The 22097-nt window shown below is 42.1% G+C and overlaps 1 protein-coding gene across 1 annotated transcript in view; it reads right to left on the bottom strand.

Annotated features, from left to right (window-relative positions):
• Positions 1–4966: 4966 nt before the first annotated feature.
• TFAP2E (transcription factor AP-2 epsilon) overlaps positions 4967–22097 on the bottom strand; it is a 29365-nt gene continuing 12234 nt past the window's right edge. Inside the window, exons 4-7 of the mRNA XM_075336025.1 lie at positions 10735–10960; positions 10223–10341; positions 8216–8357; positions 4967–7002 (exon numbers count right to left, since the gene is read on the bottom strand). Coding sequence (XP_075192140.1) covers positions 6717–7002; positions 8216–8357; positions 10223–10341; positions 10735–10960 — 773 coding nt within the window. The 3' untranslated portion in view covers positions 4967–6716. The remainder of the gene's footprint in view (positions 7003–8215; positions 8358–10222; positions 10342–10734; positions 10961–22097) is intronic.

The raw sequence follows: 22097 nt of genomic DNA, 5'->3' as shown, positions 1-22097 counted from the left end.
AGTCCCTAAAGGTATGAAAACAACCTTGGTATAGTATATAGCGTTTTTAATAAAACACTTTTTTTCCATGGTACAAAAAAAGTGCCATCCATAGCAAATGGCAGTGTACCATCTCATGCGGCAAAGAATATCTTGGAGATATTGACTACTATGGGCAAGAAATGAGAGAAACTCATGGTGTGGCCACCAGCCTCCCATGACTGCAACCCTATTGAGAACTTTTGGAGTATCCTCAAGCAATAGATCATCAGCTCTGGGAAGCTATTCTGACACCCTACAAAGAAATTTATTCCTAAACTATCCAAAAACTCACAAGTTCAATGGATGCAAGAATTCTGAAGGTGATATCAAAGAAAGGGTCCATGTTAACATGTAACTTGGCCTATTAAGATGTTTTTGAGTGGAAAAACATTTGATTTAAGTAAATATGACCTCTTCATGCTGCAAATTCAACAAATGACAATTTTCAGTTTTTCACAACTTATAAAATGTTTGGAAACTATGTTGGGCAAAACAATTTGGAACAATTCATTATGAGGTTTTCTTTAGTTTTAAAAAAAACTATTGTTATAATTTGGAGGTTTGTTCAATTAATTTGATTTATACTGTAACAGTTGATGATTTGAACATTATACTGACTCATTTGCATGAACTATTTAGGTATATACACCGTATTTTCCGGATTATAAGGGTAAGAACGCACTTTGCAGTTCAATTCTGCAGCGAAAAAGTCACTGAGTGTGCTTCTCAGAACGCAGCCGAAAAAGCTGCGTTCTGAGACGCATTCGGCAGAATGCAAAGTGCGAACAATTCTGGTGAGAATTCATGCGCTCTGGATGCTTTCTCTGCCATAGACAGAGTGGGAAAAGCATCCAGAACGCACATTTTACACAGAACGCACCCACTCGGCTCTGCAGCATCCCCATAGACTTATAGCAGAGCCGAGTGGGACCGCACTGTCATGGCTGGCTGCGGACAGTGCCGTGCGATCAGAATGAACTCGGATGAACTTCACCCGACTTCCTTGTGATCGCGCGGCTCTGTTCGTGTGCCGCGGCTTGATTTGCGGTCACACTTGAAGGACTCACCTGTGATCGCAAATCTCCTGAGTGACTGCAGTGAGCCGCGCGATCAGCTGTGCTTTCACTCAGGTTACTCGCGGCCACAGCTGCAGTCCTCCACCGGAGAGCGTTGGCCGTAAGTAACCTCAGTGACAGCACAGCTGATCGCGCAACTCACTTCAGTTGCTGCATGGAGCTCACAGGAGCGGCGATGTTCTACTGCCGCTCCTGTCAGCTTCCGATGTAGCAGAGCTGGAAACGTCGGGGGACCTTGCGTGGATTATGTCAGACCTGGAGGTGTTTTTGAGGGGTTAATAAAGTGGTGAAAGAGGGTGTTTTTTTTGTCTTTCATTACAAATAAATGATTTTTTGGATGTGTGTGTTTATTTATTTTAACTTACAGGTTCATCATGGAAGGTATCTCGGGGAAACGCTTGCCATGATTAACCTAGGACTTAGTGGCAGCTACGGGCTGCTGCCATTAATTCCTTATCACCCCGTTTGCCACCGCATCAGGGCAATTCGGGATGAGCCAGTAAAGTCCCTGGACTGTCGCATCTAATGCATGCGGCAATTCCGGGCGGCTGCTGGCTGATATTGTTAGGCTGGGGATGTCGTTTTTTTTCCATTTATTTATTTATTTTACTGCTCAAAATAGACACGCCCACCGGCGGCTGTGATTGGTTGCAGTGAGACAGCTGTCACTCAGCGTGGGGGCGTGTCTGACTGCAACCAATCATAGGTGCCAGTGGGCGGGGAAAGCAGGGAATACGTAATGGATTAATGAGCGGCCGGCATTTTCAAAAGAGAAGAAGCTGCCACAGTGAGAACGCCGTGCAGCGCCGCGCCGGTGATTGTGGATCGGTATGAGAGAGGGGGTGTGGGGGAGAGACCGACATGGACAGAGAGAGAGATAGAGACATAGAGAGAAAGAGACCGACCGACAGACCGACCGACAGAGAGAGAAAGATGAAAGACCTGCATTTGTTATGTTAAGAAAAAAAAACATGTGGATCGCAATAATAATGCAATGCAAGCGCACTGCTTCAGATTTTGGCAGCGATTTTCTACAACTCATTGATTTCAATGAGTGTAGAACGCAGCCTAAATGGCAAAAACAATTGACATGCTGCTTCTTTGAACGCATGGTTTTTGCCACAAAATATGCAAATTAAACGCAGCGATTAGAAACGCAAAGTGCGGTCTGAAAATCACCATTTTCCATTGACTTTGCTGGAAAATCAAAACGCATGCCTTTTGGCATGAAAAAGGTGCTTCTCAAAACGGACCTAAAAAGCAGCAGAAACGCAGGTGGAAATGCAAAGTGCGTTCTTAGCCTAAGACACACTTTCTTTTCCCAAAACCAGGGGAAAAATGGGGGTGCATCTTATAATCCAGATATGGCTTACCGGGGCGGCAGTGGTGAAGCGGGATCACAGGAGGCAGGGTCGGCGATACTGAGGGCTCAGAGGAGGGGCTGTCACTGCAGTAAAGTGGCTCACAAGGGTCACAGAACAGAGGGTTGGCGATACTGCGTATACGGGGGTGTCGCAGCGGCGGGCGCCATTGATCTGCTGGCAGGCTATGTGCTCCATTGAACTCCCGGCGGTATGAGATTGGCTTAAAAAAAATGGCTACGGAGGCCAATCTGCGCACGTGCCGCATCCGCAGCCATTTTCTTGACGTCCATCTTGTCAACTGCCAGCAGTTCAATGGAGCCTGTAACCCGCTGGCAGATCAATGGCGCCCGCTGCTACGATACCCCGAACCCGCAATATCGCCATCTCTGTCCACTGACCCTCCTGAACCGCGACGCCCCCTCCTCCAAGCCAACAGCATCGCCGCCCCTGCCTCCTGTGACACTCCTGAGCCGTTCCACCACCGCTGCTCCCCTCCGGTGAGATATTATAAGACACACTAGGATTATTAGACGGACTCTCATTTTAACATTTAAAACAGTTTTTTCCTATTTTCCTCCTCTAAATTTGGGGTGCATCTTAAAATCCAGTGCATGTTATAAAACGGAAAATACACACAATGTGTCCGCGATTACGGTATCCACCGACCACATTGGCTGCAAAAAATACCAAACGTGAAAGGCCCCTTAGACTATCACATGTACGAGTGTTATTTGTGAAAAGCATGGATAGTGTTTATAGACAAAAATCAGACATCTGATTGAGGCATTACTCTCAGACAACCCCTTAAAACACTGGTGCCAATCCCCAGCAGCTGAATCTGAAATGTATGAGTAACATTGAACAATTTCACATTTTATCATTCCGTTTTCATTTTAAAAAAATGCCATAAATTTAATATTACATTATCACAAACCCTTTAACAACAGGAAATATTTCAAAAGAAGTAAATTGTCTTGGATTGATTTTTTTTTTATTAATGATAATTTCATTTTTTTTTCTTATTTGTGTGTTATTTTTTTTTAACAACAACATACACATCTGTGATATTAGAAACCCTCAAAGATTCATGGACACCCCAGACAAAGGAGTGGGGAGATATCCTAAATTAAAATACCCCCAATACTCACTCAGCTTATAAATAGCTTCCACTGAACATTTTTACAATGTTCCCATTTAATTACACATAAATAAATATTTACAAAAGTCTTTGATTAACTAGAGCAGAAAGCAACATATTCTTTTCCGTGGTGCTTCCAGTCTTGACCACGCTTGTAGAGGATGGCCAATGTCTGCTGTCCATGCAAAGTGCAGAGAATAGTGGAGAAGAATACAGGATCTTGGAGAATGATCAGACCAACAAACTGTTGACCCCAACATTTGGGGTGCAAAGTGACCATGGATAAAAGATGTTTCAGTAGCCGGGATCCCACATCAGCAGGACAACTCTAATAGTCCAATATATAAATGAAAACTGACTGATGCCTCCCATGTAGACAGAAATAATCTGGCAGTGACATCATTTGGAGTGGCATATCCCATATATTGCAAGCAGCTGGGATACTTTTGGCTATGGAGATTTTGAGTGCTTCACCCAAGCAGCTAATAAACAGTGGCTTTACACGTGGATTTCCCAACTTTAGTACTGTCATCAATTCAATCTTCACATTGTTATCTGAGTAAACAGACATACGTGCATTTCTTTATTTTATCTACAGCCATGATGCTTCATTGAATTGTTACCAAGCAATTTAGTAACAGGAAACGTTACACAAGTCTTAGGGGCCCTTTGCACACTACGACATCGCAGGTGCGTTGTTGGTGGGGTCAAATCGAAAGTGACGCACTTCCAGCGTCGCTCTCGACATCGTAGTGTGTAAATCGTTTTAACTACGATTACCGAGCGCAAAAGCGTCATAATCGTATGATCGGTGTAGTGTCGGTCATTTTCATTATTTTGGCTGCAGCGACGGTACAATGTTGTTCCTCGTTCCTGCGGCAGCACACATCGCTGTGTATGAAGTGGCAGGAGCGAGGAACATCTCCTACCTGCGTCCCATCTGCAATGCGGAAGGAAAGAGGTGGGCGGGATGTTTACGTCCCGCTCATCTCCGCCCCTCCGCTTCTATTGGCTGCCTGCCGTGTGATGTCGCTGTGACCCCACACGACCCGCCCCCTTAGGAAAGAGGCGGGTCGCCGGCCAGTGCGACGTCGCAGGGCAGGTAAGTGCATGAGAAGCTGCTGCAGCGATAATATTCGCTACGGCAGCTATCACAATATATCACAGATGCGACGGGGCGGAGACTATCGCGCTCGGCATCGCAGCATCGGCTTGCGATGTCGTAGTGTGCAAAGGGCCCCTTAGCCCACGTCATTTCTTTTTAAATCAACACTATCTTCATTGTGATGTATTTATATATATATATATATATATATATATATATATATATATGTAAACAGTACATATACTGTGTATATATATATATTTATACGTATATACGGTATATATATATATATATATATATATATATATACACACACACACACACATTTATTTTAGGGGGGTTCATAGTGACAGATTTGACCAGATAAGAAGATTTCAGTTTTGGAGTTGAGACGGAGAACATAGCAGATATTTAAAGAGATGAATTCTAAACTAATAACTTAAGGAGAATTAAATTATAAAAGGATGCATTTTTTCCTTCTGTGATGGTGGGGGTAGGATGTGTTGTCTATTGAGTGGTTTTTTTATGCATTTGGTATAATAAAAAAAAGATTTGAGTTAAAAAAGGATGAGCAATAGTTTACTTTAGGAAAGTTTTTGGTTCTTATAAAATAACTTATATTCTAATTATCCATCAGAGAGTCCTTCACAATCATTTTTTTATAGTACAATTTCACCCCAATATGTTAGGACCAATACTTGACACCAGATGCTGCAGCTACAAGTGACACTATTTGGTCTCCATGCTACTGTGGATATCTTGTAGTGTTGAGCATTGTAGTGAATGAAAAATGCAGGTTGTAAATTTAGGTGCTACCATCTTGGCTGTCCCTGGGAAGAAAATGGAAGCAAGCCACTACTACTATAACAAGGACAGAGTGTAAATATATACAAAATGTACTGCTTTTATCCTTGCTGTTTACTCAATGTGAGCAGAATCTAAAAGGAAACTATATATGTATAAATTGAGAATTACTCCTTTCTTCCTGTTAATGTTTTCATAGAGATCACCATGTCAAAAGTGGTGAATTTTGGCTCGGACTTAATTCCCACTGCTCCCGAGAATATTCAATTTTTTGCCCTTAATTTTTTTCATTTTTTTCTTTTTGTATGAAATCTCACATATGGTTCCATAGATTTAGGCTCTTTTATGGTGTCTACAAGGGGAAGCAGCTCACAGGATTCTTTTAGGGGCGTATTTTTCGGCTGTTCTGCATGAATACCATGTAAGCCAAGCCTCCTTGTAAAGATCATAAAAATTGTCACTAAATAAACTGGTGTATATCTCATATAAAAAAAATGGAAAACTCAGGAGAGCAGCGAGAATAAAATAAAAACTGTCCACTTTTGTCCTGGTGACAGGTCCTCTTTAGGTGCACTAGGCACAGTATGAACAATGTAGTGTTGTGTATGAAAGCCAATTGTTGTCTTCTCTCAGTACAGTAATGTATCCTGGTAAGTGGGGTATCATGTTGTACATATTATGTATCCATACCATACAGTCTAAATCCAAACAGTATGGTGGCCCGACACTTTGTAGTAGTTCATATGATAGGAGAGAATATTTTACCTAGTCACCTGTTATAGACCAGAATTAGCAAGACCTCAGATGTCTATTAAACCTGGTTACATAACTCACTATAGAGGTGTCCTGCAGTTCTGTGGGAAACAGTTCATTATAAGAGTGATAGGTTGACTATTGTCTTGTCATGTTGTAAAAAAGTTATGGAAGTCCTTCATCGTCTATGTATCAGTCTGTGTGCGTTTTGTCAATGACAGGTGCAAGTATAAAACACATCTTCATATCTGCAACAAATACCAAGATGCTATGATGTCTTCCCATCATTTTGCCATTTCTCTTTCAATGTGGATCCTCCTTAATATGGTGTATCTTCATCTCCACGACATGAAATCATTCCACTGTCACAGAATACTTCCCACCACTAGGATATAATCTTGGTTTCCAAGAGATCTATCTCACTTTCCAGCCCTCATCATACATGTCACATAGGGCTATTTCCTATGTTTAAGCTCCTTCTCTGTAGGTTTGGATTCCCCAGAGTGTCCGTTTCCAGTGCTGTTCATAAAGATCTTATCCATGCCTTTTAGAGACTCAAGTAGGTAGTTCTGGAAGGCAGTGAGTGCTGCACATATGGCTGGTCCTCCAAACCCATGCGTGATTAAGCTGAAGTGAGTCAGGCAGCTCTGTACTCCAGGCTCCAGGATAAGAGATGGACGGCTGTTCCCCAATGGAGAGCGATCTTGGGCCAATAAGTCAGCAAACTCCTTGCAGATCTGCCTAAAATGTATAAAAGTCAGGTTTAGAAAATTGCATGATATCAACATTAACCAAACTATTGGTGAGCATGTAAAGCAACACAAGTAGATCTGTCAGCCTATTAAGCTCTAAGACTTCAGGAGACTGGAGTATTTGTAAGTCCATGTCACAATGGCTACATAATACTAGTCCAGCTATAGATTAAAATAGCTCATGAGAGATGAGAGCTAGTGAATTTAATAGCCACCATCCAGGCTGGCAGCTACAGCTTGTACTGAGCAGTGCGAGATCTCAGCAGAAGGAGGGACACTGAGAAGATGTCAATCAGGCTAGGTGGGCATAGATTGAGTTACGCTTTCATAAAGCATTATATCACCATTCTGATATGGATGTTTAAAGTCTATAAACCAGGTCTAAGAGATCCATTTAGTAATATATGCAGTTTGTACTGTAAAACTACTAACAGATTCACTTTAAAGCAAAAGCAAAGTATGGGGGCTTTCAAAATTTTATATGGTGTAGATGAGATAATGTGTCAGAGGAAATATGAGAAATATCTGAAGTGTGTGCAAGTTTAGCCCCAGTAATCTTGAAGTCATTTCCCAAATACAGTTTCTCTAGTGCTCTTGGGAAGTGGTAACATTGTGTCGTGCATCACAAAAATGAGAGTCAAACCACTAATCTCCAAATAATTTAGTTATTTCGTATTACTAGCCTTATGTTCCACCAAAGAATCTGAAACATCCAAAGTTCAGATGTAAAATGACATGAGGGCATTCAAGAGTCTGGGGGGCTTTAGCAATAACCCAATTCTGTTAGAAGGTCTAGAAACTGATAATGCCATTCCTTAGCAATACAAGGATGCAACTGAAAATGTTACAGATGGACAGTGTCCAATTATAACTGTATCATAACATTGTCATTATTTTGACAGAACATGTGGACAAAAAAAACCCATGTAGAACCTTTCCACCACAGACCATTGTCTTTAAATTATGTCTCTGCTGACATCTACTAAAGGAAAAACTACAACTATGAAAGTTATACGCAATTTACTAGTGTACATTGTGAAAAGTAGTTACATAGGTCACCTGCTCTATTATTCTTTGCAGTACCACTGTTACAATGACTTAATATTGTCACAAGTAGACTAACCCTTCCAGCCTTTAGCAAATCTTGAGTTGCCTATTCCATGCATGACACCACCAAGGAGTACTAAAGCCTTTACACTTACTTGGTAGCAAGGAGCATGTTTTTCCGCGTGTGGAGCTCACTAGGATCAGAGTGTTGCCGACACAGGTACTCCGCAGCAGCTTTTGCTGGGAACTCAGTCTCACAGACATAGCCAAAATCTCTGGCTAGATGGACCGCCTCACCTGCCGGAGAGAAGGGACAAGTTAGTATCACAACCATGATGCAGCTAAACCCATTCTTCTAAGTAACATGCGTTTTCAATATTTCGGGAATATTTTATGACTCCTCTAACTCAAATACTAAATTCTATTCTACAGCTTCATTAGACCTTGGCTAATGCACCATAGTTATCATTCTGGAAATATTCCCTTGTCCGGTGACCCATAAGTAACTCCATTATGAATGGTGAAGGGTTGATATACAGATCTATCAATTGCATAGATCCAGCTTCATATATGAAGTGCTATATATGTATAATATTCCATTTCACCCTCTGTTTAGCTCTGTTTATTCCTCACAAACCAACAACAACACATGATTAAAAGTAATTCTGCATATTAGCCCAAGGCACAGTCATTTGCATAAACACAGAATGAAAGAGAGGACATATTCTGTCTACTGAAAACTGCTGTTGATTAGGAGGCTTGTGTCATAAACTGAGCAGCTTTCATATTCTGCCCAGGGTGCCATAATGATAGATTAACACTACACTGTCTATCTCCATATACTGCTTCCTTCGTATCTTCTCACATACTTTTAGAAATGCTTAGAAGAGAAGTGATCAACACTGAATAAACTATTCCTTTACAATGAGCTACACGGGAAAGAAATACATATCCTTTTAAAGACTTCCAGGTCAAGAGTGGCCAATGTTTGCTCTTATTGTATTCTCGTTGCTCCTCTGAGTTTTGAATTTTTTGTTATTTTAATATCCGCCATATGGTTTTAGTGATGTGGCCCTTTTTATTTAGTGCTAATTTTTATGTTCTTTAGCAAGGGGGCTCACAGGATTCTGCATGGGTGTGCTTTTGTTCTGCTTTCAGTTATTAGGCTGTGAGTAACACCCCCTTGGTAAACACCATAAAAAATAACACTAAATAAAAAGACCCACATCTCTGGAACCCTATGACAGACATTAAGAGATCAAAAATTGGAAGACTCAGGGGAGCAATGGGAATAAAATAAGAGCAAAAAGTGGCCACTTCTGATTTTATGACAGGTCCTCTTAAGACTCTCGGTTGAAGTTGGGATTATTTATTAAGAACCTTTAAGTTAAGGTGGCCAATGATGGACAAGACTCTTTAAATTAATATGGCCAATGATGGAGAAGAATCTTTAGTTAAGGTGGCCAATGATGGAAAATAATCTTTGCTTAAGGTGGCCAATGATGGACAAGAATCTTTAAGTTAAGATAGTGATGGAGAAGAACCTTTAAGTTAAGGTGGCCAATGATGGACAAGAATCTTTAAGTTAAGATAGTGATGGAGAAGAACCTTTAAGTTAAGGTGGCCAATGATGGACAAGAATCTTTAAGTTAAGGTGGCCAATGATGGACAAGAATCTTTAAATTAATATGGCCAATGATGGAGAAGAATCTTTAGTTAAGGTGGCCAATGATGGAAAATAATCTTTGCTTAAGGTGGCCAATGATGGAGAAGAATCTTTAGTCAAGGTGGCAAATGAAGGAGAAGAATCTTTAGTTAAGGTGGCCAATGATGGAGAAGAATCTATAAGTTAAGGTAGCCATTGATGGAGAAGAATTAACATTAAGTTAAGGTGGCCAATGATGGACATATACCTGATATAAGAATCAAATAATTTTGGATGTGTTATTATGGGAATGACTGCTCACACAGGTTTGTCCCAACACAATATGCAATGTGTTCCACCAAGTATTACTAAGTGTAACCAGTGATAGTGTTCAACACAGTTAAATGTGACTCAGAGTGTGCACTAATAAAAGTTTTGTATCTGAATGAACAGATTTCTATTTCATCCTTCTAGTCCCTCCAGAGGTTTTTTGTACTTGTATCCATGGGTTTCTTACCCTCCACCAGAGATGTCAGTAGAGTCACATTGGCAGCTTTACGTCTTCCCGCTGGCAGATTCAATCCAATTTTTTCCAACCTCTCTCGAAGACAACGACCACCATTCTTGGATTTCGCCCTACGTACAAAAAGATGGACTTGTCAAGAAAATTTACAAAGTCACCCATTAAATGTAAGATTTTTACTAAGGAAACATTCCTATCATTGCTTGAACCACAAAGGTACTCCATGAAAGAAATGATAGCATTCATACTGTATTTGCAATTGAAGTGACACAAATGGAGCAACCACAACCCTTTTTGTTTACATTTCTTTCATGGGTGATTATTTTTGTTTTCCATGTGATCTCTCTGGTGCCAATATCTAATTTTGCGTGGTTACTTTTATATTATAATACTATGATACTACAATTTTCAGAGAAATATTCAATACGAAACAACATTATTAAATAGTATTTTTTCATTATAAAACATGGATCAAACTGTAAGGGTGTATACGACTTCTCACTAACCTCCTTAGTACTCCTCCAAGTAGAGATGCATTAAGACACTCAGGAGGCGATAGGCGTCTCTGGACCTCCCCCACCGTCACCTTATATTTGGAAGTGGAGCTAAGCAGGGACAACCGTCCAGGGACAGAACAGAAAACTTCATTTGGATTGGATACTCCTCCTATCAGGCCTTCCTTATTCAAAGTGAGAGAGGACATCATGCTGCTGTTTTTCGATGGCATCGGAACTATGGAGCAATAAACAAAACTGTGAATGGGTCAGAATTTCACTTAACCTGTGTGTGTAGATAGATAGATAGATAGATAGATAGATAGATAGATAGATATCTACACACACACACACACACACACACAGTATATATACATTATATACAGTATGTCCACCCATATCCTGTCCATCGCCATTAACTTGAGAATGGTGGCATCTATAGACATACTGTAGAAGTGGTGTCTAGGTATAGTAATATATACATGCGCTACGCAATGAAACCTCCTATAGCGCCACCTGGTGGAAAACAACGGAGTTAGCATTTTTATCTCGAAAACGGAACTAGATAGAGAAAAAGTGAATTACCAAGTTGTAGGGCATCACCAATTCAATACGAATCGACACCTTGCATACAGAAATGCTATGATTAGAATGTGTAAAACTCACAAGGCTGCGGACGTGAAGCGATACCTCATGGAGACCTTCCTACAAGTCATTGGGTATGGTGGCTGCATGGAGTGGCCTCCACGCTCACCTGACCCCATTGGACTTCTTTCTGTGAGGTCACATCAAACAGCAGGTGTATGTGACCCCTCCACCAACATTGCAGGACCTATGACAACGTATCACAGATGCTTGTGCAAACGTGTCACCTACCATATGGCACAACGTGCAGCAAGATAGAGTATGCTGTCCAGAGTCCAGATGTGCATTGCAGCTGACGGTGGCCACTTTGAGCATCAAAGTTAAATGAGTGCCATATGCGTGACCAGCATTCAATGTTTTGGGGGGATCATGGGTTTTATATCATAGCATTTCTGTATGCAAGGTGTCGATTCGTATTGAATTGATGATGCCCTACAACTTTGTAATTCACTTTTTTATCTCGTTTCGTTTTCGAGATAAAATTGCTAACTCCATTATTTTCCACCAGGTGGCGCTATAGGTGGTTTAATTGCGTAGCGCATGGCTACTTTACTATACCTAGACACCTCTTCTATGTCTATAGCTGCCACCATTCTCAAGTTAATGGCGGTGGATAGAAAATGGGTGGACATACCGTATAATGCTTCAATAAATTATTCAAAATATTTGCTATTTGCCTGCAGTTCCTGGCATGGTCTGAAATAAAAAAAAAAGCCATATTTTATGTTGATGTGAATCTGTATGACTAAGGGTGTACACAGGAGTAGATCTAATATTGGTGCAGAGAACCTGATTCTAGCAACTGTCACCTACTAGACTGTTCACCTACTAGTTTGGATAGAAGCCCTGTTTTCTTTGTTGTAGCAGTTCTCTGAATGTTGAGCTTTATATGACCCTGCCCACACCATAAATTGACAGCTTCCCATGTCGGTGTCAGCAATTTTCTAATCACTGGGGGGGGGTTGCACAGATTACCCTGACTGCTGTGCCCATAAAACAGTCCCACAGTGATAGTCCCTTGCTGATAAAATACTGATTATAGTGAAACTACAACACAAAGCCTAATAAGTGACACATTTCTGAAATCAGGCTCTCTGTTCCTACATTATACTGCTCTCAGATTAAATAGAAAAGTCCTGCTGACAGATTCCCTTTAAAAGAAACAGCATTTTTTAGTAAGTAGGAGGATGGGGAAGTGACCCAAAAGGTTATGAAAATATTGTAGATGGTATAGTTTACAACATCTTAATCCCTAAAATCAAGCCCCACCTTAAGAACAGAAAAATGGGCTCTTTAGTTGCAAATTTACATAATCACAATCCAGTAAAAGACCCAGCTGCAGGTGATGGGTCTAGGCCCCAGAATAAAGTCCCCACTCACATAAACACATTCACAACAATATAATAAAATATGTATATACTAAACAGGCACATATACACATTAGGTCCACATATCCATAGTACACACATGCACATAAGATCCATAGATACACCTAACACACGTGTATACACAATGGCATTTTTGTGATGAACCTATATTACATGACTAGATATGATTTTTTGCTTATTTGATCATAATTGTAACAGCCATAACTTCTATGTAAGCTTCACTATGAGGTTTTATTCTTTTGCTAATTATTGATATTAGTTACAGATGTTCTATCTATTACATGTATTGCACAGATTGTTATGATTACGGGGAAACTTAGTATGTCCATATCATTTAATGTTTTGTCATCTGTATTTTTACAAAATGTGATTATTGTCACTGTTTGTCACTATTATTTAAAAAAAATCTCAATTTTTATTTTTCCTCTAATATACAGGTATGTAAAAATACTCTGGTATATAGAAAGGTGTCTATATATACCTGTACTATTTGCCTGTTAAGAAGAATACAATTTGTCTCTTTATTCAGTGCAGCCTGTGGCTCATTGCAAGTGCAGTCACCTGCCATGTACGAGGTTGTGAATATGAATCTCAGTGCAGACCACATTTCAAGGAAAGCAAATACTTGAACTACTTCATTAATGGGTATCTGTCCCCAGGTTTTTTTCACCTAATCTGAGAGCAGCATAGCATAGGTGCAGAGATCCTGATTCCAGTGATGTGTCACTTACTGGGCTGCTTAGTGTAGTTTTGATAAAATCACTGTTTAATCAGCAGTAGATTATCATTAGAGGATTATTTGGTGTAATGTAGGTAGTCCAGCATATTCATGAGCTCTGTATACCTGCTGGATCTGCAGTAAAAAAAATGGTGATTTTATCAAAATGATAGCAAAGAGCCCAGTAAGTGACACATCACTGGAATCAGGATCTCTGCCCCTACATTATGCTACTCTCAGATGGGAAGCAAAAACCTGGTGACAGATTCCCTTTAACTATAACTGAAAGCATTGATCTTTCTGCCACAAACTGAGTTGGAGAAGGAGAATATACATGGGGAAAGAGTAGAATAATCACATTAGCAGCTGAGCACCATGCAATCCGAGAGGGTCCCCCTAGTTCATGGGAACCTGTGCAAATGATCTGGCTGTATATGGGATGTACTGACAAGTTTGAAGGATTGTCCAACCTAAAATCGAATAATATATATAATATATTTAAAGGGAATGTATTAGCAGGTTTTTGTTATGTAATCAGAAGACAGCATGCTGCAGGGGTTAATGCACAGATTTCAGGAATGTATCACACTATGTGCAGTTGTTGACCTGCAACTGCAATATTTGTTTTAACTTCAGGAGATTATCATTGCTGGACTAGGTCAGCTAGAAGTCAACTAGTCGGCATATCTCCTGATCTGATTAGCAGCTCACTGTCAATAGACATTGTACTATACATACAGAGCCTCGTGTGGGTGGTAAGTAGAATTTTCAGGTCTGCTGCATTGCTAAATCTAAAACCGCTGATTGTTTCAGAACCGCTGCGCCCAGTAAACTAAGTGATACATCGTTGGATTCAGGATCTCTTTGGCTACATCATGCTGCTTTGAAATGAGGTAACAAAGACCTGCTGATAGATACCCTTTAATGCATTTGATGAATTTGTTAATTGGGTTAACTTTACCCAAACTGCATATTTCTCCCACATCACTAGATTATCCTGGAGACCTAGAATACTCACTCGCTGCCTACAACTGTTCCCAGCACCATACCCTCTGCTGCTGCCTGCCTCAGCCTTCTCTCTGCCTACTCCAAAATTAAATTATTCCCTGCTTGCCGTCTTTACACATCTGTTCACTCCCTATTGCATATGTTTCCTCCATGTTTTCAATCTCTTCCCATCACTCATTGCTCCACAACCTGGTCATTTTAGAACAATTGTCACTACATAGAAATGTGATTGCAGCGATCAGGATTATTCCATATGTATCTATGGCTTATATATTTCTCCATGGTGCATATGACACTGCAGAGATTGAGACGTTTCATTATTTATAGATAAGACAAGTCCGGCAGAGGTGATCCTATGTGAGTGCACGTACCCTTCTCCGATAACTCACATCTGCAGTATTATGCATGGATAGATCACCAGTAATGCAATGTATACCATGTTCTGGAGAATCGACTTCCGAATTATTATTTCTTTGTATGTTTCACCTCCTGATGAGGCCGGAAGAAGCTACATCCACCTTGTGAGCTCGGCACTCCGTCGCTTGGCACTGATATTAGCCAATATGGCCGGCTTCTCTTTCCATCAGTGACCTTAGGGGTACTTTGCACGCTGCGACATCGCAGGCCGATGCTGCGATGCCGAGCGCGATAGTCCCCGCCCCCGTCGCAGCAGCGATATCCTTGTGATAGCTGCCGTAGCGAACATTATCGCTACAGCAGCTTCACATGCACTCACCTGTCCTGCGACCGTCGCTCTGGCCGGCGACCCGCCTCCTTGTTAAGGGGGCGGGTCGTGCGGCGTCACTGCGACGTCACACGGCAGACGGCCAATAGGAGCGGAGGGGCGGAGATGAGCAGGATGTAAACATCCCGCCCACCTCCTTCCTTCCGCATATCCTACGGAAGCCGCAGTGACGCCGGTAGGAGATGTTCCTCGCTCCTGCGGCTTCACACACAGCGATGTGTGCTGCCACAGGAGCGAGGAACAACATCGGACTGTCGCGTCAGCGTAATTATGGATTACGCCGACGCTGCACCGATGATACGATTACGACGCTTTTGCGCTCGTTAATCGTATCATCGAGCCTTTACACACTACGATGTCGCATGCGATGCCGGAAGTGCGTCATTTTCAATTTGACCCCACCGACATCGCACCTGCGATGTCGTAGTGTGCAAAGCCCGACTTAGTCAGAAGTGTCCAGACAGTGGTACAGGAAGAAGTCGGTATCGTTCAAGTAAAACATGCAGGACAATGCTCCATCACATGCATCCAACTACTCCACAGCGTGTCTGGCCAGTAAACGTCTAAAAGATGAAAAAATAATGACATGGCCCCCTTGTTCACCTGAACTGAACCCCATAGAGAACCTGTGGTCCCTCATAAAGTGTGAGATCTACAGGGAGGGAAAACAGTACACCTCTCAGAACAGTGTCTGAAAGGCTATGGTGGCTGCTGAATGCAATGTTGATTGTAAACAGATCAAGCAACTGACAGAATCTATGGATGGTAGGCTGTTGAGTGTCATCATAAAGAAAGGTGGCTATATTGGTTACTCATTTTTTTGGGTTTTGTTTTTGCATGTCAGAAATTTTTATTTCTAAATGTTCTGCAGTTATATTGGTTTACCTGGTGAAAATAAACAAGTGAGATGGGAATATATTTGGTTTTTATTAAGTTGCCTAATAATTATGCACGGTAATAGTTACCTGCACAAACAGATATCCTCCTAAGATAGCCAAATCTAAAAAATAAACCACTCCAACTTCCAAAAATATTAAGCTTTGATATTTATGAGTCTTTTGGGTTAATTGAGAACATAGTTATTGATCAATAATAAAAAAAAAAAAATCCTCTAAAATACAACTTGCCTAATAATTCTGCACACAGTGTAGTATAAGAAGCTTCTGCGTGAGTAATATGATGGCTCTCGAATAAGGAGTTCAAGATAAAGTACTTCACATTACTTTGGTAATCATTTAGCGTGTTTGTGTTCATATCTGTGCTGTTGAATATCTGATGTGAAATGCTTTTATCACTTTACTTTTTTTCAGTTTTAATAATAACATTTCTGTCTCTTTAGTTTGTGACTTATGTGCAAAATATTTTTTTGTTAATGCATTTTATTTTATAGTATTTTTAGTTACTATCTCGGGCAACACCGGATAATACAGCTAATTCTTACATATAGCAAGGTAGTCTAAGGGTATGTTCACATACGGCATAATTGCAGGGGATTTTTCTGCAACAAAAAACAAAGTGTTAAAAAGCTGCTTACAATAATCGCATTTTTTATGCTTTGTTACATGCGTTTTTTTGTTACAATTTTCTTGTGTGATTTTCTCATTTATTGCAATGGTTGAAAAACACCGCAAAACACTGAAATAATTGACATACTGTGGCCTATAAATGACGCACAACAGGGTGAATGAGATTTTGCCGCTATTGGAAAACGTTGCAGTTTTTCCACACGAATAAAAAATAAAAAAAAAGCACAAAAAATGCAGCAAAAACACTATGTGTGAACATACCCGAACACACTCATAGTGTACAATGTCCACAACAAACAAGCTTAAGGAGACCTCAGGCTCCTGCTATCCAGTTTTGGACTTACTTATATGTGGGTTTGACTCAAGGCGTTGAGAATATGTTCTACCTTACGGTTGAAATCCTAGAACATCTTATTAACATTTTATTATGCGTTTCAATAAATAAAACTTGTCCTTGGTCATAGCTATTATCAGGCAAATCTAGTTACATAGACAGATACATGAGAGTGCAGTTTAGCTTTCTACAATGAATGATCTCACGCAGACAAGTGAGCGAGGATGATGCAAGAACAATATGACAATAAGTCAGCCGGCAACTTAATTTGTGTCTGACAATTATAGGGCTGTGAGGAGCCACTCGCTCCGATTATAGACACATACTTTCCTCTGAATGAAAGCGCTGTTCTAGGACTAAACTAGCATTGCTAGCATTGTAGATTTACACTATATATTACACTTGATTCTTTTATATTGTTCCCTCTATGTAAATATTAATAAGGTTTAAAGGGGTCTCCAGGCATCTGTAAATGAAGTATTTGATGTAAGGAAATGATGTGCGCATTGATGAGACATTAAAGGGAACCTGTCAGGTGCAATATGCAAAACCACGAGCAGATCTGGGTGTATATTGCTAATCCCTGTCTAACCGCCCCTGTATACACTAGCATACATAAAGGGATCTTTAGAAAAGTATTTCTAAAGATCTTTTATCGTATGCTAATGAGCGAGGGGACTAGTCCCCTGGGCGTTCCTTCCCCTGGCTAGTCGGCCCCTGTAGGTGTGCTAACATGCTAATGAATGTGCAGTGTCACAGGATGATCTCACTCACCTCTTAGTCGCCACCGCCGCCTGACACTGGATTTCGGCTCAGTGCGCATGACCCTGGAGTTTCGGTCATGCGCACTACTTCAGTTTGAAGCAACTCGTACACCCGGCTTCATAGTGCACATCACCCAAACTCCGGGATCATGCGCAATGAGCCGAAATCCCCCGTTGGGCGGCGATGGCAGCGGAGAGGTGAGTGAGATCATCATCTGACGCTGCGTATTCATTAGCATGTTAGCAAGCCCACAGGGGCATACTAACATGCTAACAGAGCCGACTAGCCTGGGGAACTAATGCCCAAGGGACTAGTCCCGTCACTCATTAGAATACGATAAAAGATCTTTAGAAATACTTTGTCTACAGATCCCTTTATCTATTCTAGTGTATACAGGGACAGTTAGGCAGGGATTAGCAATATGTACCCAGAACTGCTCGTGGTTCTGGGTACATATTGCACCTGACAGGTTCCCTTTAAGGACTAAATTAATGGGACCTGATATGCTGTACCTCCAGTCCTATCTGTCTTATTGTGGGCTCCACGTAATAAATCAGGAGGAGTTCAGCAGAGTGACATATAGATTTGGGAGGACAGGCAGTATAGCTTGTATTTTATGCATTGAAATCCCTGCTCCAGTGGGTGGTCTTACTTGGTGATTGACAGCTATATCTAAAAGTATATGCAGCGAAGGCTATCAGTCACTAAGTAAGACCTCCTACTGGACTTCTTACACTCTGCAATGTACAGAGCTGCTTTACACGCTGCAATGTATCTTATGATGTGTCGGCGGGGTCAAATCGTAAGTGACGCACATCCGGCATCGTAAGGTACATTGCAGTGTGTTAAAACGTTCATCGCATACACATTGTACCTTACTCTAGAATTGCACGTCAGATTGTTCATCGTACCTGGGGTAGCGCACATCGCAGTGTGTGACACCCTGGGAACGATGAACAGATCTTACCAGCGTCCTGCGGCTCCCGGCCCACAATGCGGAAGGAAGGAGGTGGGCGGGATGTTTACGTCCCGCTCAGGTCCACCCCTGCGCTTCTATTGGCTGGCTGCCGCGTGACGTCGATGTGACACCGAACGTCCCTCCCACTCCAGGAAGTGGAGGTTCGCCGCCCACATCGAGGTCGTATGGAAGGTAAGTACGTGTGACGGGGGTTAATCGTTTGTACGGCACGTTCAACAAATTGAACGTGCCACACATACCATGGGGGCGGATACGATCGCATACGATATCGTACAACATGAAGATTACTCTAGATGTCATGTTTAGTGTGACAGGTTCCCTTTATTGAATGCTTGGTTTTGTTTCAATAGTCAAGAGACACGTTTTTAGGGAAATGTGTCACCAGAGCAGCATAATGTATAGAGACTCTGATTCCCGTCATCTGTCATTTACTGGGCTGCTTGCTGTAGTTTTGATAAAATCACTTTTATAAGCAGGAGATTATCACTAGAGGACTACCAAACCTCCTGCCATGTATTCCTCCAGATGCATGAGCTCTGTATAACCCTGCCTCCACCACTAATTGTCAGCTTTCTGCCTATAGCCAACATGGAACATTTGTATAGAATAATATTTATTAATCAAAAATTCAATTATTAAAATATTAAAATGCAAGGGTCCAGTAATGACAAAGTGCACAAGCACTTGTAAAGTTTGGGAATGTTTGTCTTGATTCCGTGCCATTTAATTATATGTGAGCAGTTTTTGTAATGCCTTATACCATGTGGTGTTGAGCGTTTGCTATTTCTTATGGGATATGTCTAGTCCCTTGATAGATATGTTCATATAGTGTTGCACCTTGGGAATACAATTGTTATACCCTTAGAAAAAATACCCTATAGGTGCGTTACTATTTTTCATTAATAATCTAGCAAATATATTTTTTCTGCGTACAATCATTCTGCCGAGCTCTGTGGTGCTTGTGCACTTTCTCATTACTAGACCCTTGCATTTTAATATTTTAATAATTGCATTTTTGATTAATAAATATTATTCTATATACATTTTCCTTGTTGGCAATTTTTCTTCTTTTGGTTTTCAATTTGAATTAATAGCCAGGTTCTATTTTGTTACCTAGTGATGGTTTGATGTGTATCTCCTTATGGTGACACATTTTGGTAATTATTTAGCTTTCTGCCTATGCACAGTGTTCAATGAAAGTTGTCAATCAGTGGTGTGGACAGGGTTATACAGAGCTTAGCATTTTGAGAACTGGTAGATCTGCACAGATAACAGTGATTTTAGCATTTAAAACTGCAGAAAGCAGCTTAGCAACTGATACGTCACTAGAATTGGGTTTCTGCCTCTACTTCCTGCTGCTCCCAAGTGGAATTGCAAAAACCCGGTGACAAATTCCCTTTAGCTTGGATATTCTTCACAGAAGTAAAAGAGGTTGTCTGAAATTTACATAAGGTCTCAATAAAACTACAGTCGCAGTGACATAAGGTCACGTGGTGGCAGCATCCAATTGCTGCAGACCACATAGACATTTCCTCTGTAGAGATGTCTGAGTAATACTATGGAGACACAGGTGCTGAGCAGCTCAAAGCCAGGGTAGACATACCATAGATCTGAAGCTCGTCTAAGGGGGATTTACACGTTGCGACATCGCTACCGATATATCGTCGGGGTCACGTCGTCAGTGACGCACATCCGGCACCGGTAGCGACATCGCAATGTGTAAATCCTAGGTGCGACGATGAGCGAGCGCAAAAGCGTAAAAAAATCACTGATCTGTGTCACGTCGTTCATTTCCATAATGTCGTTACTACTGCAGATAAGATGTTGTTTGTCACTCCTACAGCACCACAAATCGCTGTGTGTAAAACCGCAGGAACGACAAACATCTCCTTACCTGCGTCCACCGTCAATGCGGAAGGAAGGAGGTGGGTGGGATGTTATGTTCCGCTCATCTCCACCCTTCTGCTTCTATTGGCTGGCCACTTAGTGACGTCGCGGTGACGTCGCTGCTGCCGTAGCGATAACGTTCGCTACGGCAGCAAGCACCAGATATTGCATGTACGACGGGGGCAGGTGCTATCGCGCTCGACATCGCTAGCAGTGTTTGTGTGCTGCCCTGGCCTATCAGGTCGTCACAGGGTATTGTGCAATCTGCCCTTCTGCACAGTATCCACCCTCCTTGGTTACGGATCCTGGTCCTTTGGTGTTGCTAACAGCTTAGCCAATCAAAATCCTAGGAACACTTCACACTTTACCCACCAGACTCACCATTGGGGGGCCTGAAGAGAATAGGGCCGCCCACATGGTAGGTTGGTGAGGGGAAAGTGAGGAAAGTGACAGTTGAGCTGGAGAGTTGAGCTAGAGAGTTGAGCTGGAGAGTTTAGAGGAGTTGAGGAGGAGAGAGGTGGTGAAGAAGTGACTCTCATGAGGAGAGGTCATGCAGCAGGGCTCCTGAGTACTAGGTGGCAGACGTTGGTCTGGGCCTGGTAGGAGCTGGAACCCTGGTCGCAGGGGATAGTGTCAGGGGGCACGGACTGCCAAGGAGGGCAGCCGGCAGCCTTGAGCTATCACTGGTCAGGGGCCAGGGCACGACGGGTTACGTGGACCCCAGGCAGGAAAGTAGCTTTACGCGTTCCGATAATTTACCCGACGGGGGTGAAGATATCAAGTGTCATCCCCAACCCGCTCGAAAATCGGGGTACTAGCGCACAGATGGGACTTTCCCAATACAGTCCAAAGAAATCCTACGCGTGAACCCTGAGAGCAAGCTCACTCCGTTAGCCATATGGGTGAGCGGGACCCGAAGAGTTTTATGCCCGAGGGTCCAACAGAGACAGAGGTGCCAAGGACAGGGCCACAGGCTAACAGCAACACCAAGGGCACGGACCCAAGCGTGCTCCCTACAAGCTGCAGTGGTGCTCAGAATTCTGGTTTACAAGCTGTCAGTGTTGTTATTTCCTGGACTGAGTGAGTACACTGAAAACCCCTGTCCCGATCCCCAACGGCACCCAATCACCAACCATCCAACGGGCCTCGGGACACAAACCCCCTGCCCACGGAGGGGTTAAACATCAGGCTGCCACATCATCGTCACCGGACTCCCCAACGGCAGTGGTGGTCCCTCACATTACTACACACCCTGGGTGGCGTCACGAACTTTCTAACCCCACTGTACATAGCCCCCCTCTCATCGAGTGGCTGCGCGACCCCCGGGTCCGGAGACCCCTCGAGCCACCGCGGATCCAGATCCGAGCAGTGGCCCGGCTG

This window comes from Anomaloglossus baeobatrachus, chromosome 2 (genome assembly GCF_048569485.1).
Source record: "Anomaloglossus baeobatrachus isolate aAnoBae1 chromosome 2, aAnoBae1.hap1, whole genome shotgun sequence".
Classification (NCBI taxonomy): Eukaryota; Metazoa; Chordata; class Amphibia; order Anura; family Aromobatidae; genus Anomaloglossus; species Anomaloglossus baeobatrachus.
This window is presented reverse-complemented; position numbering and strand designations above follow the sequence as displayed.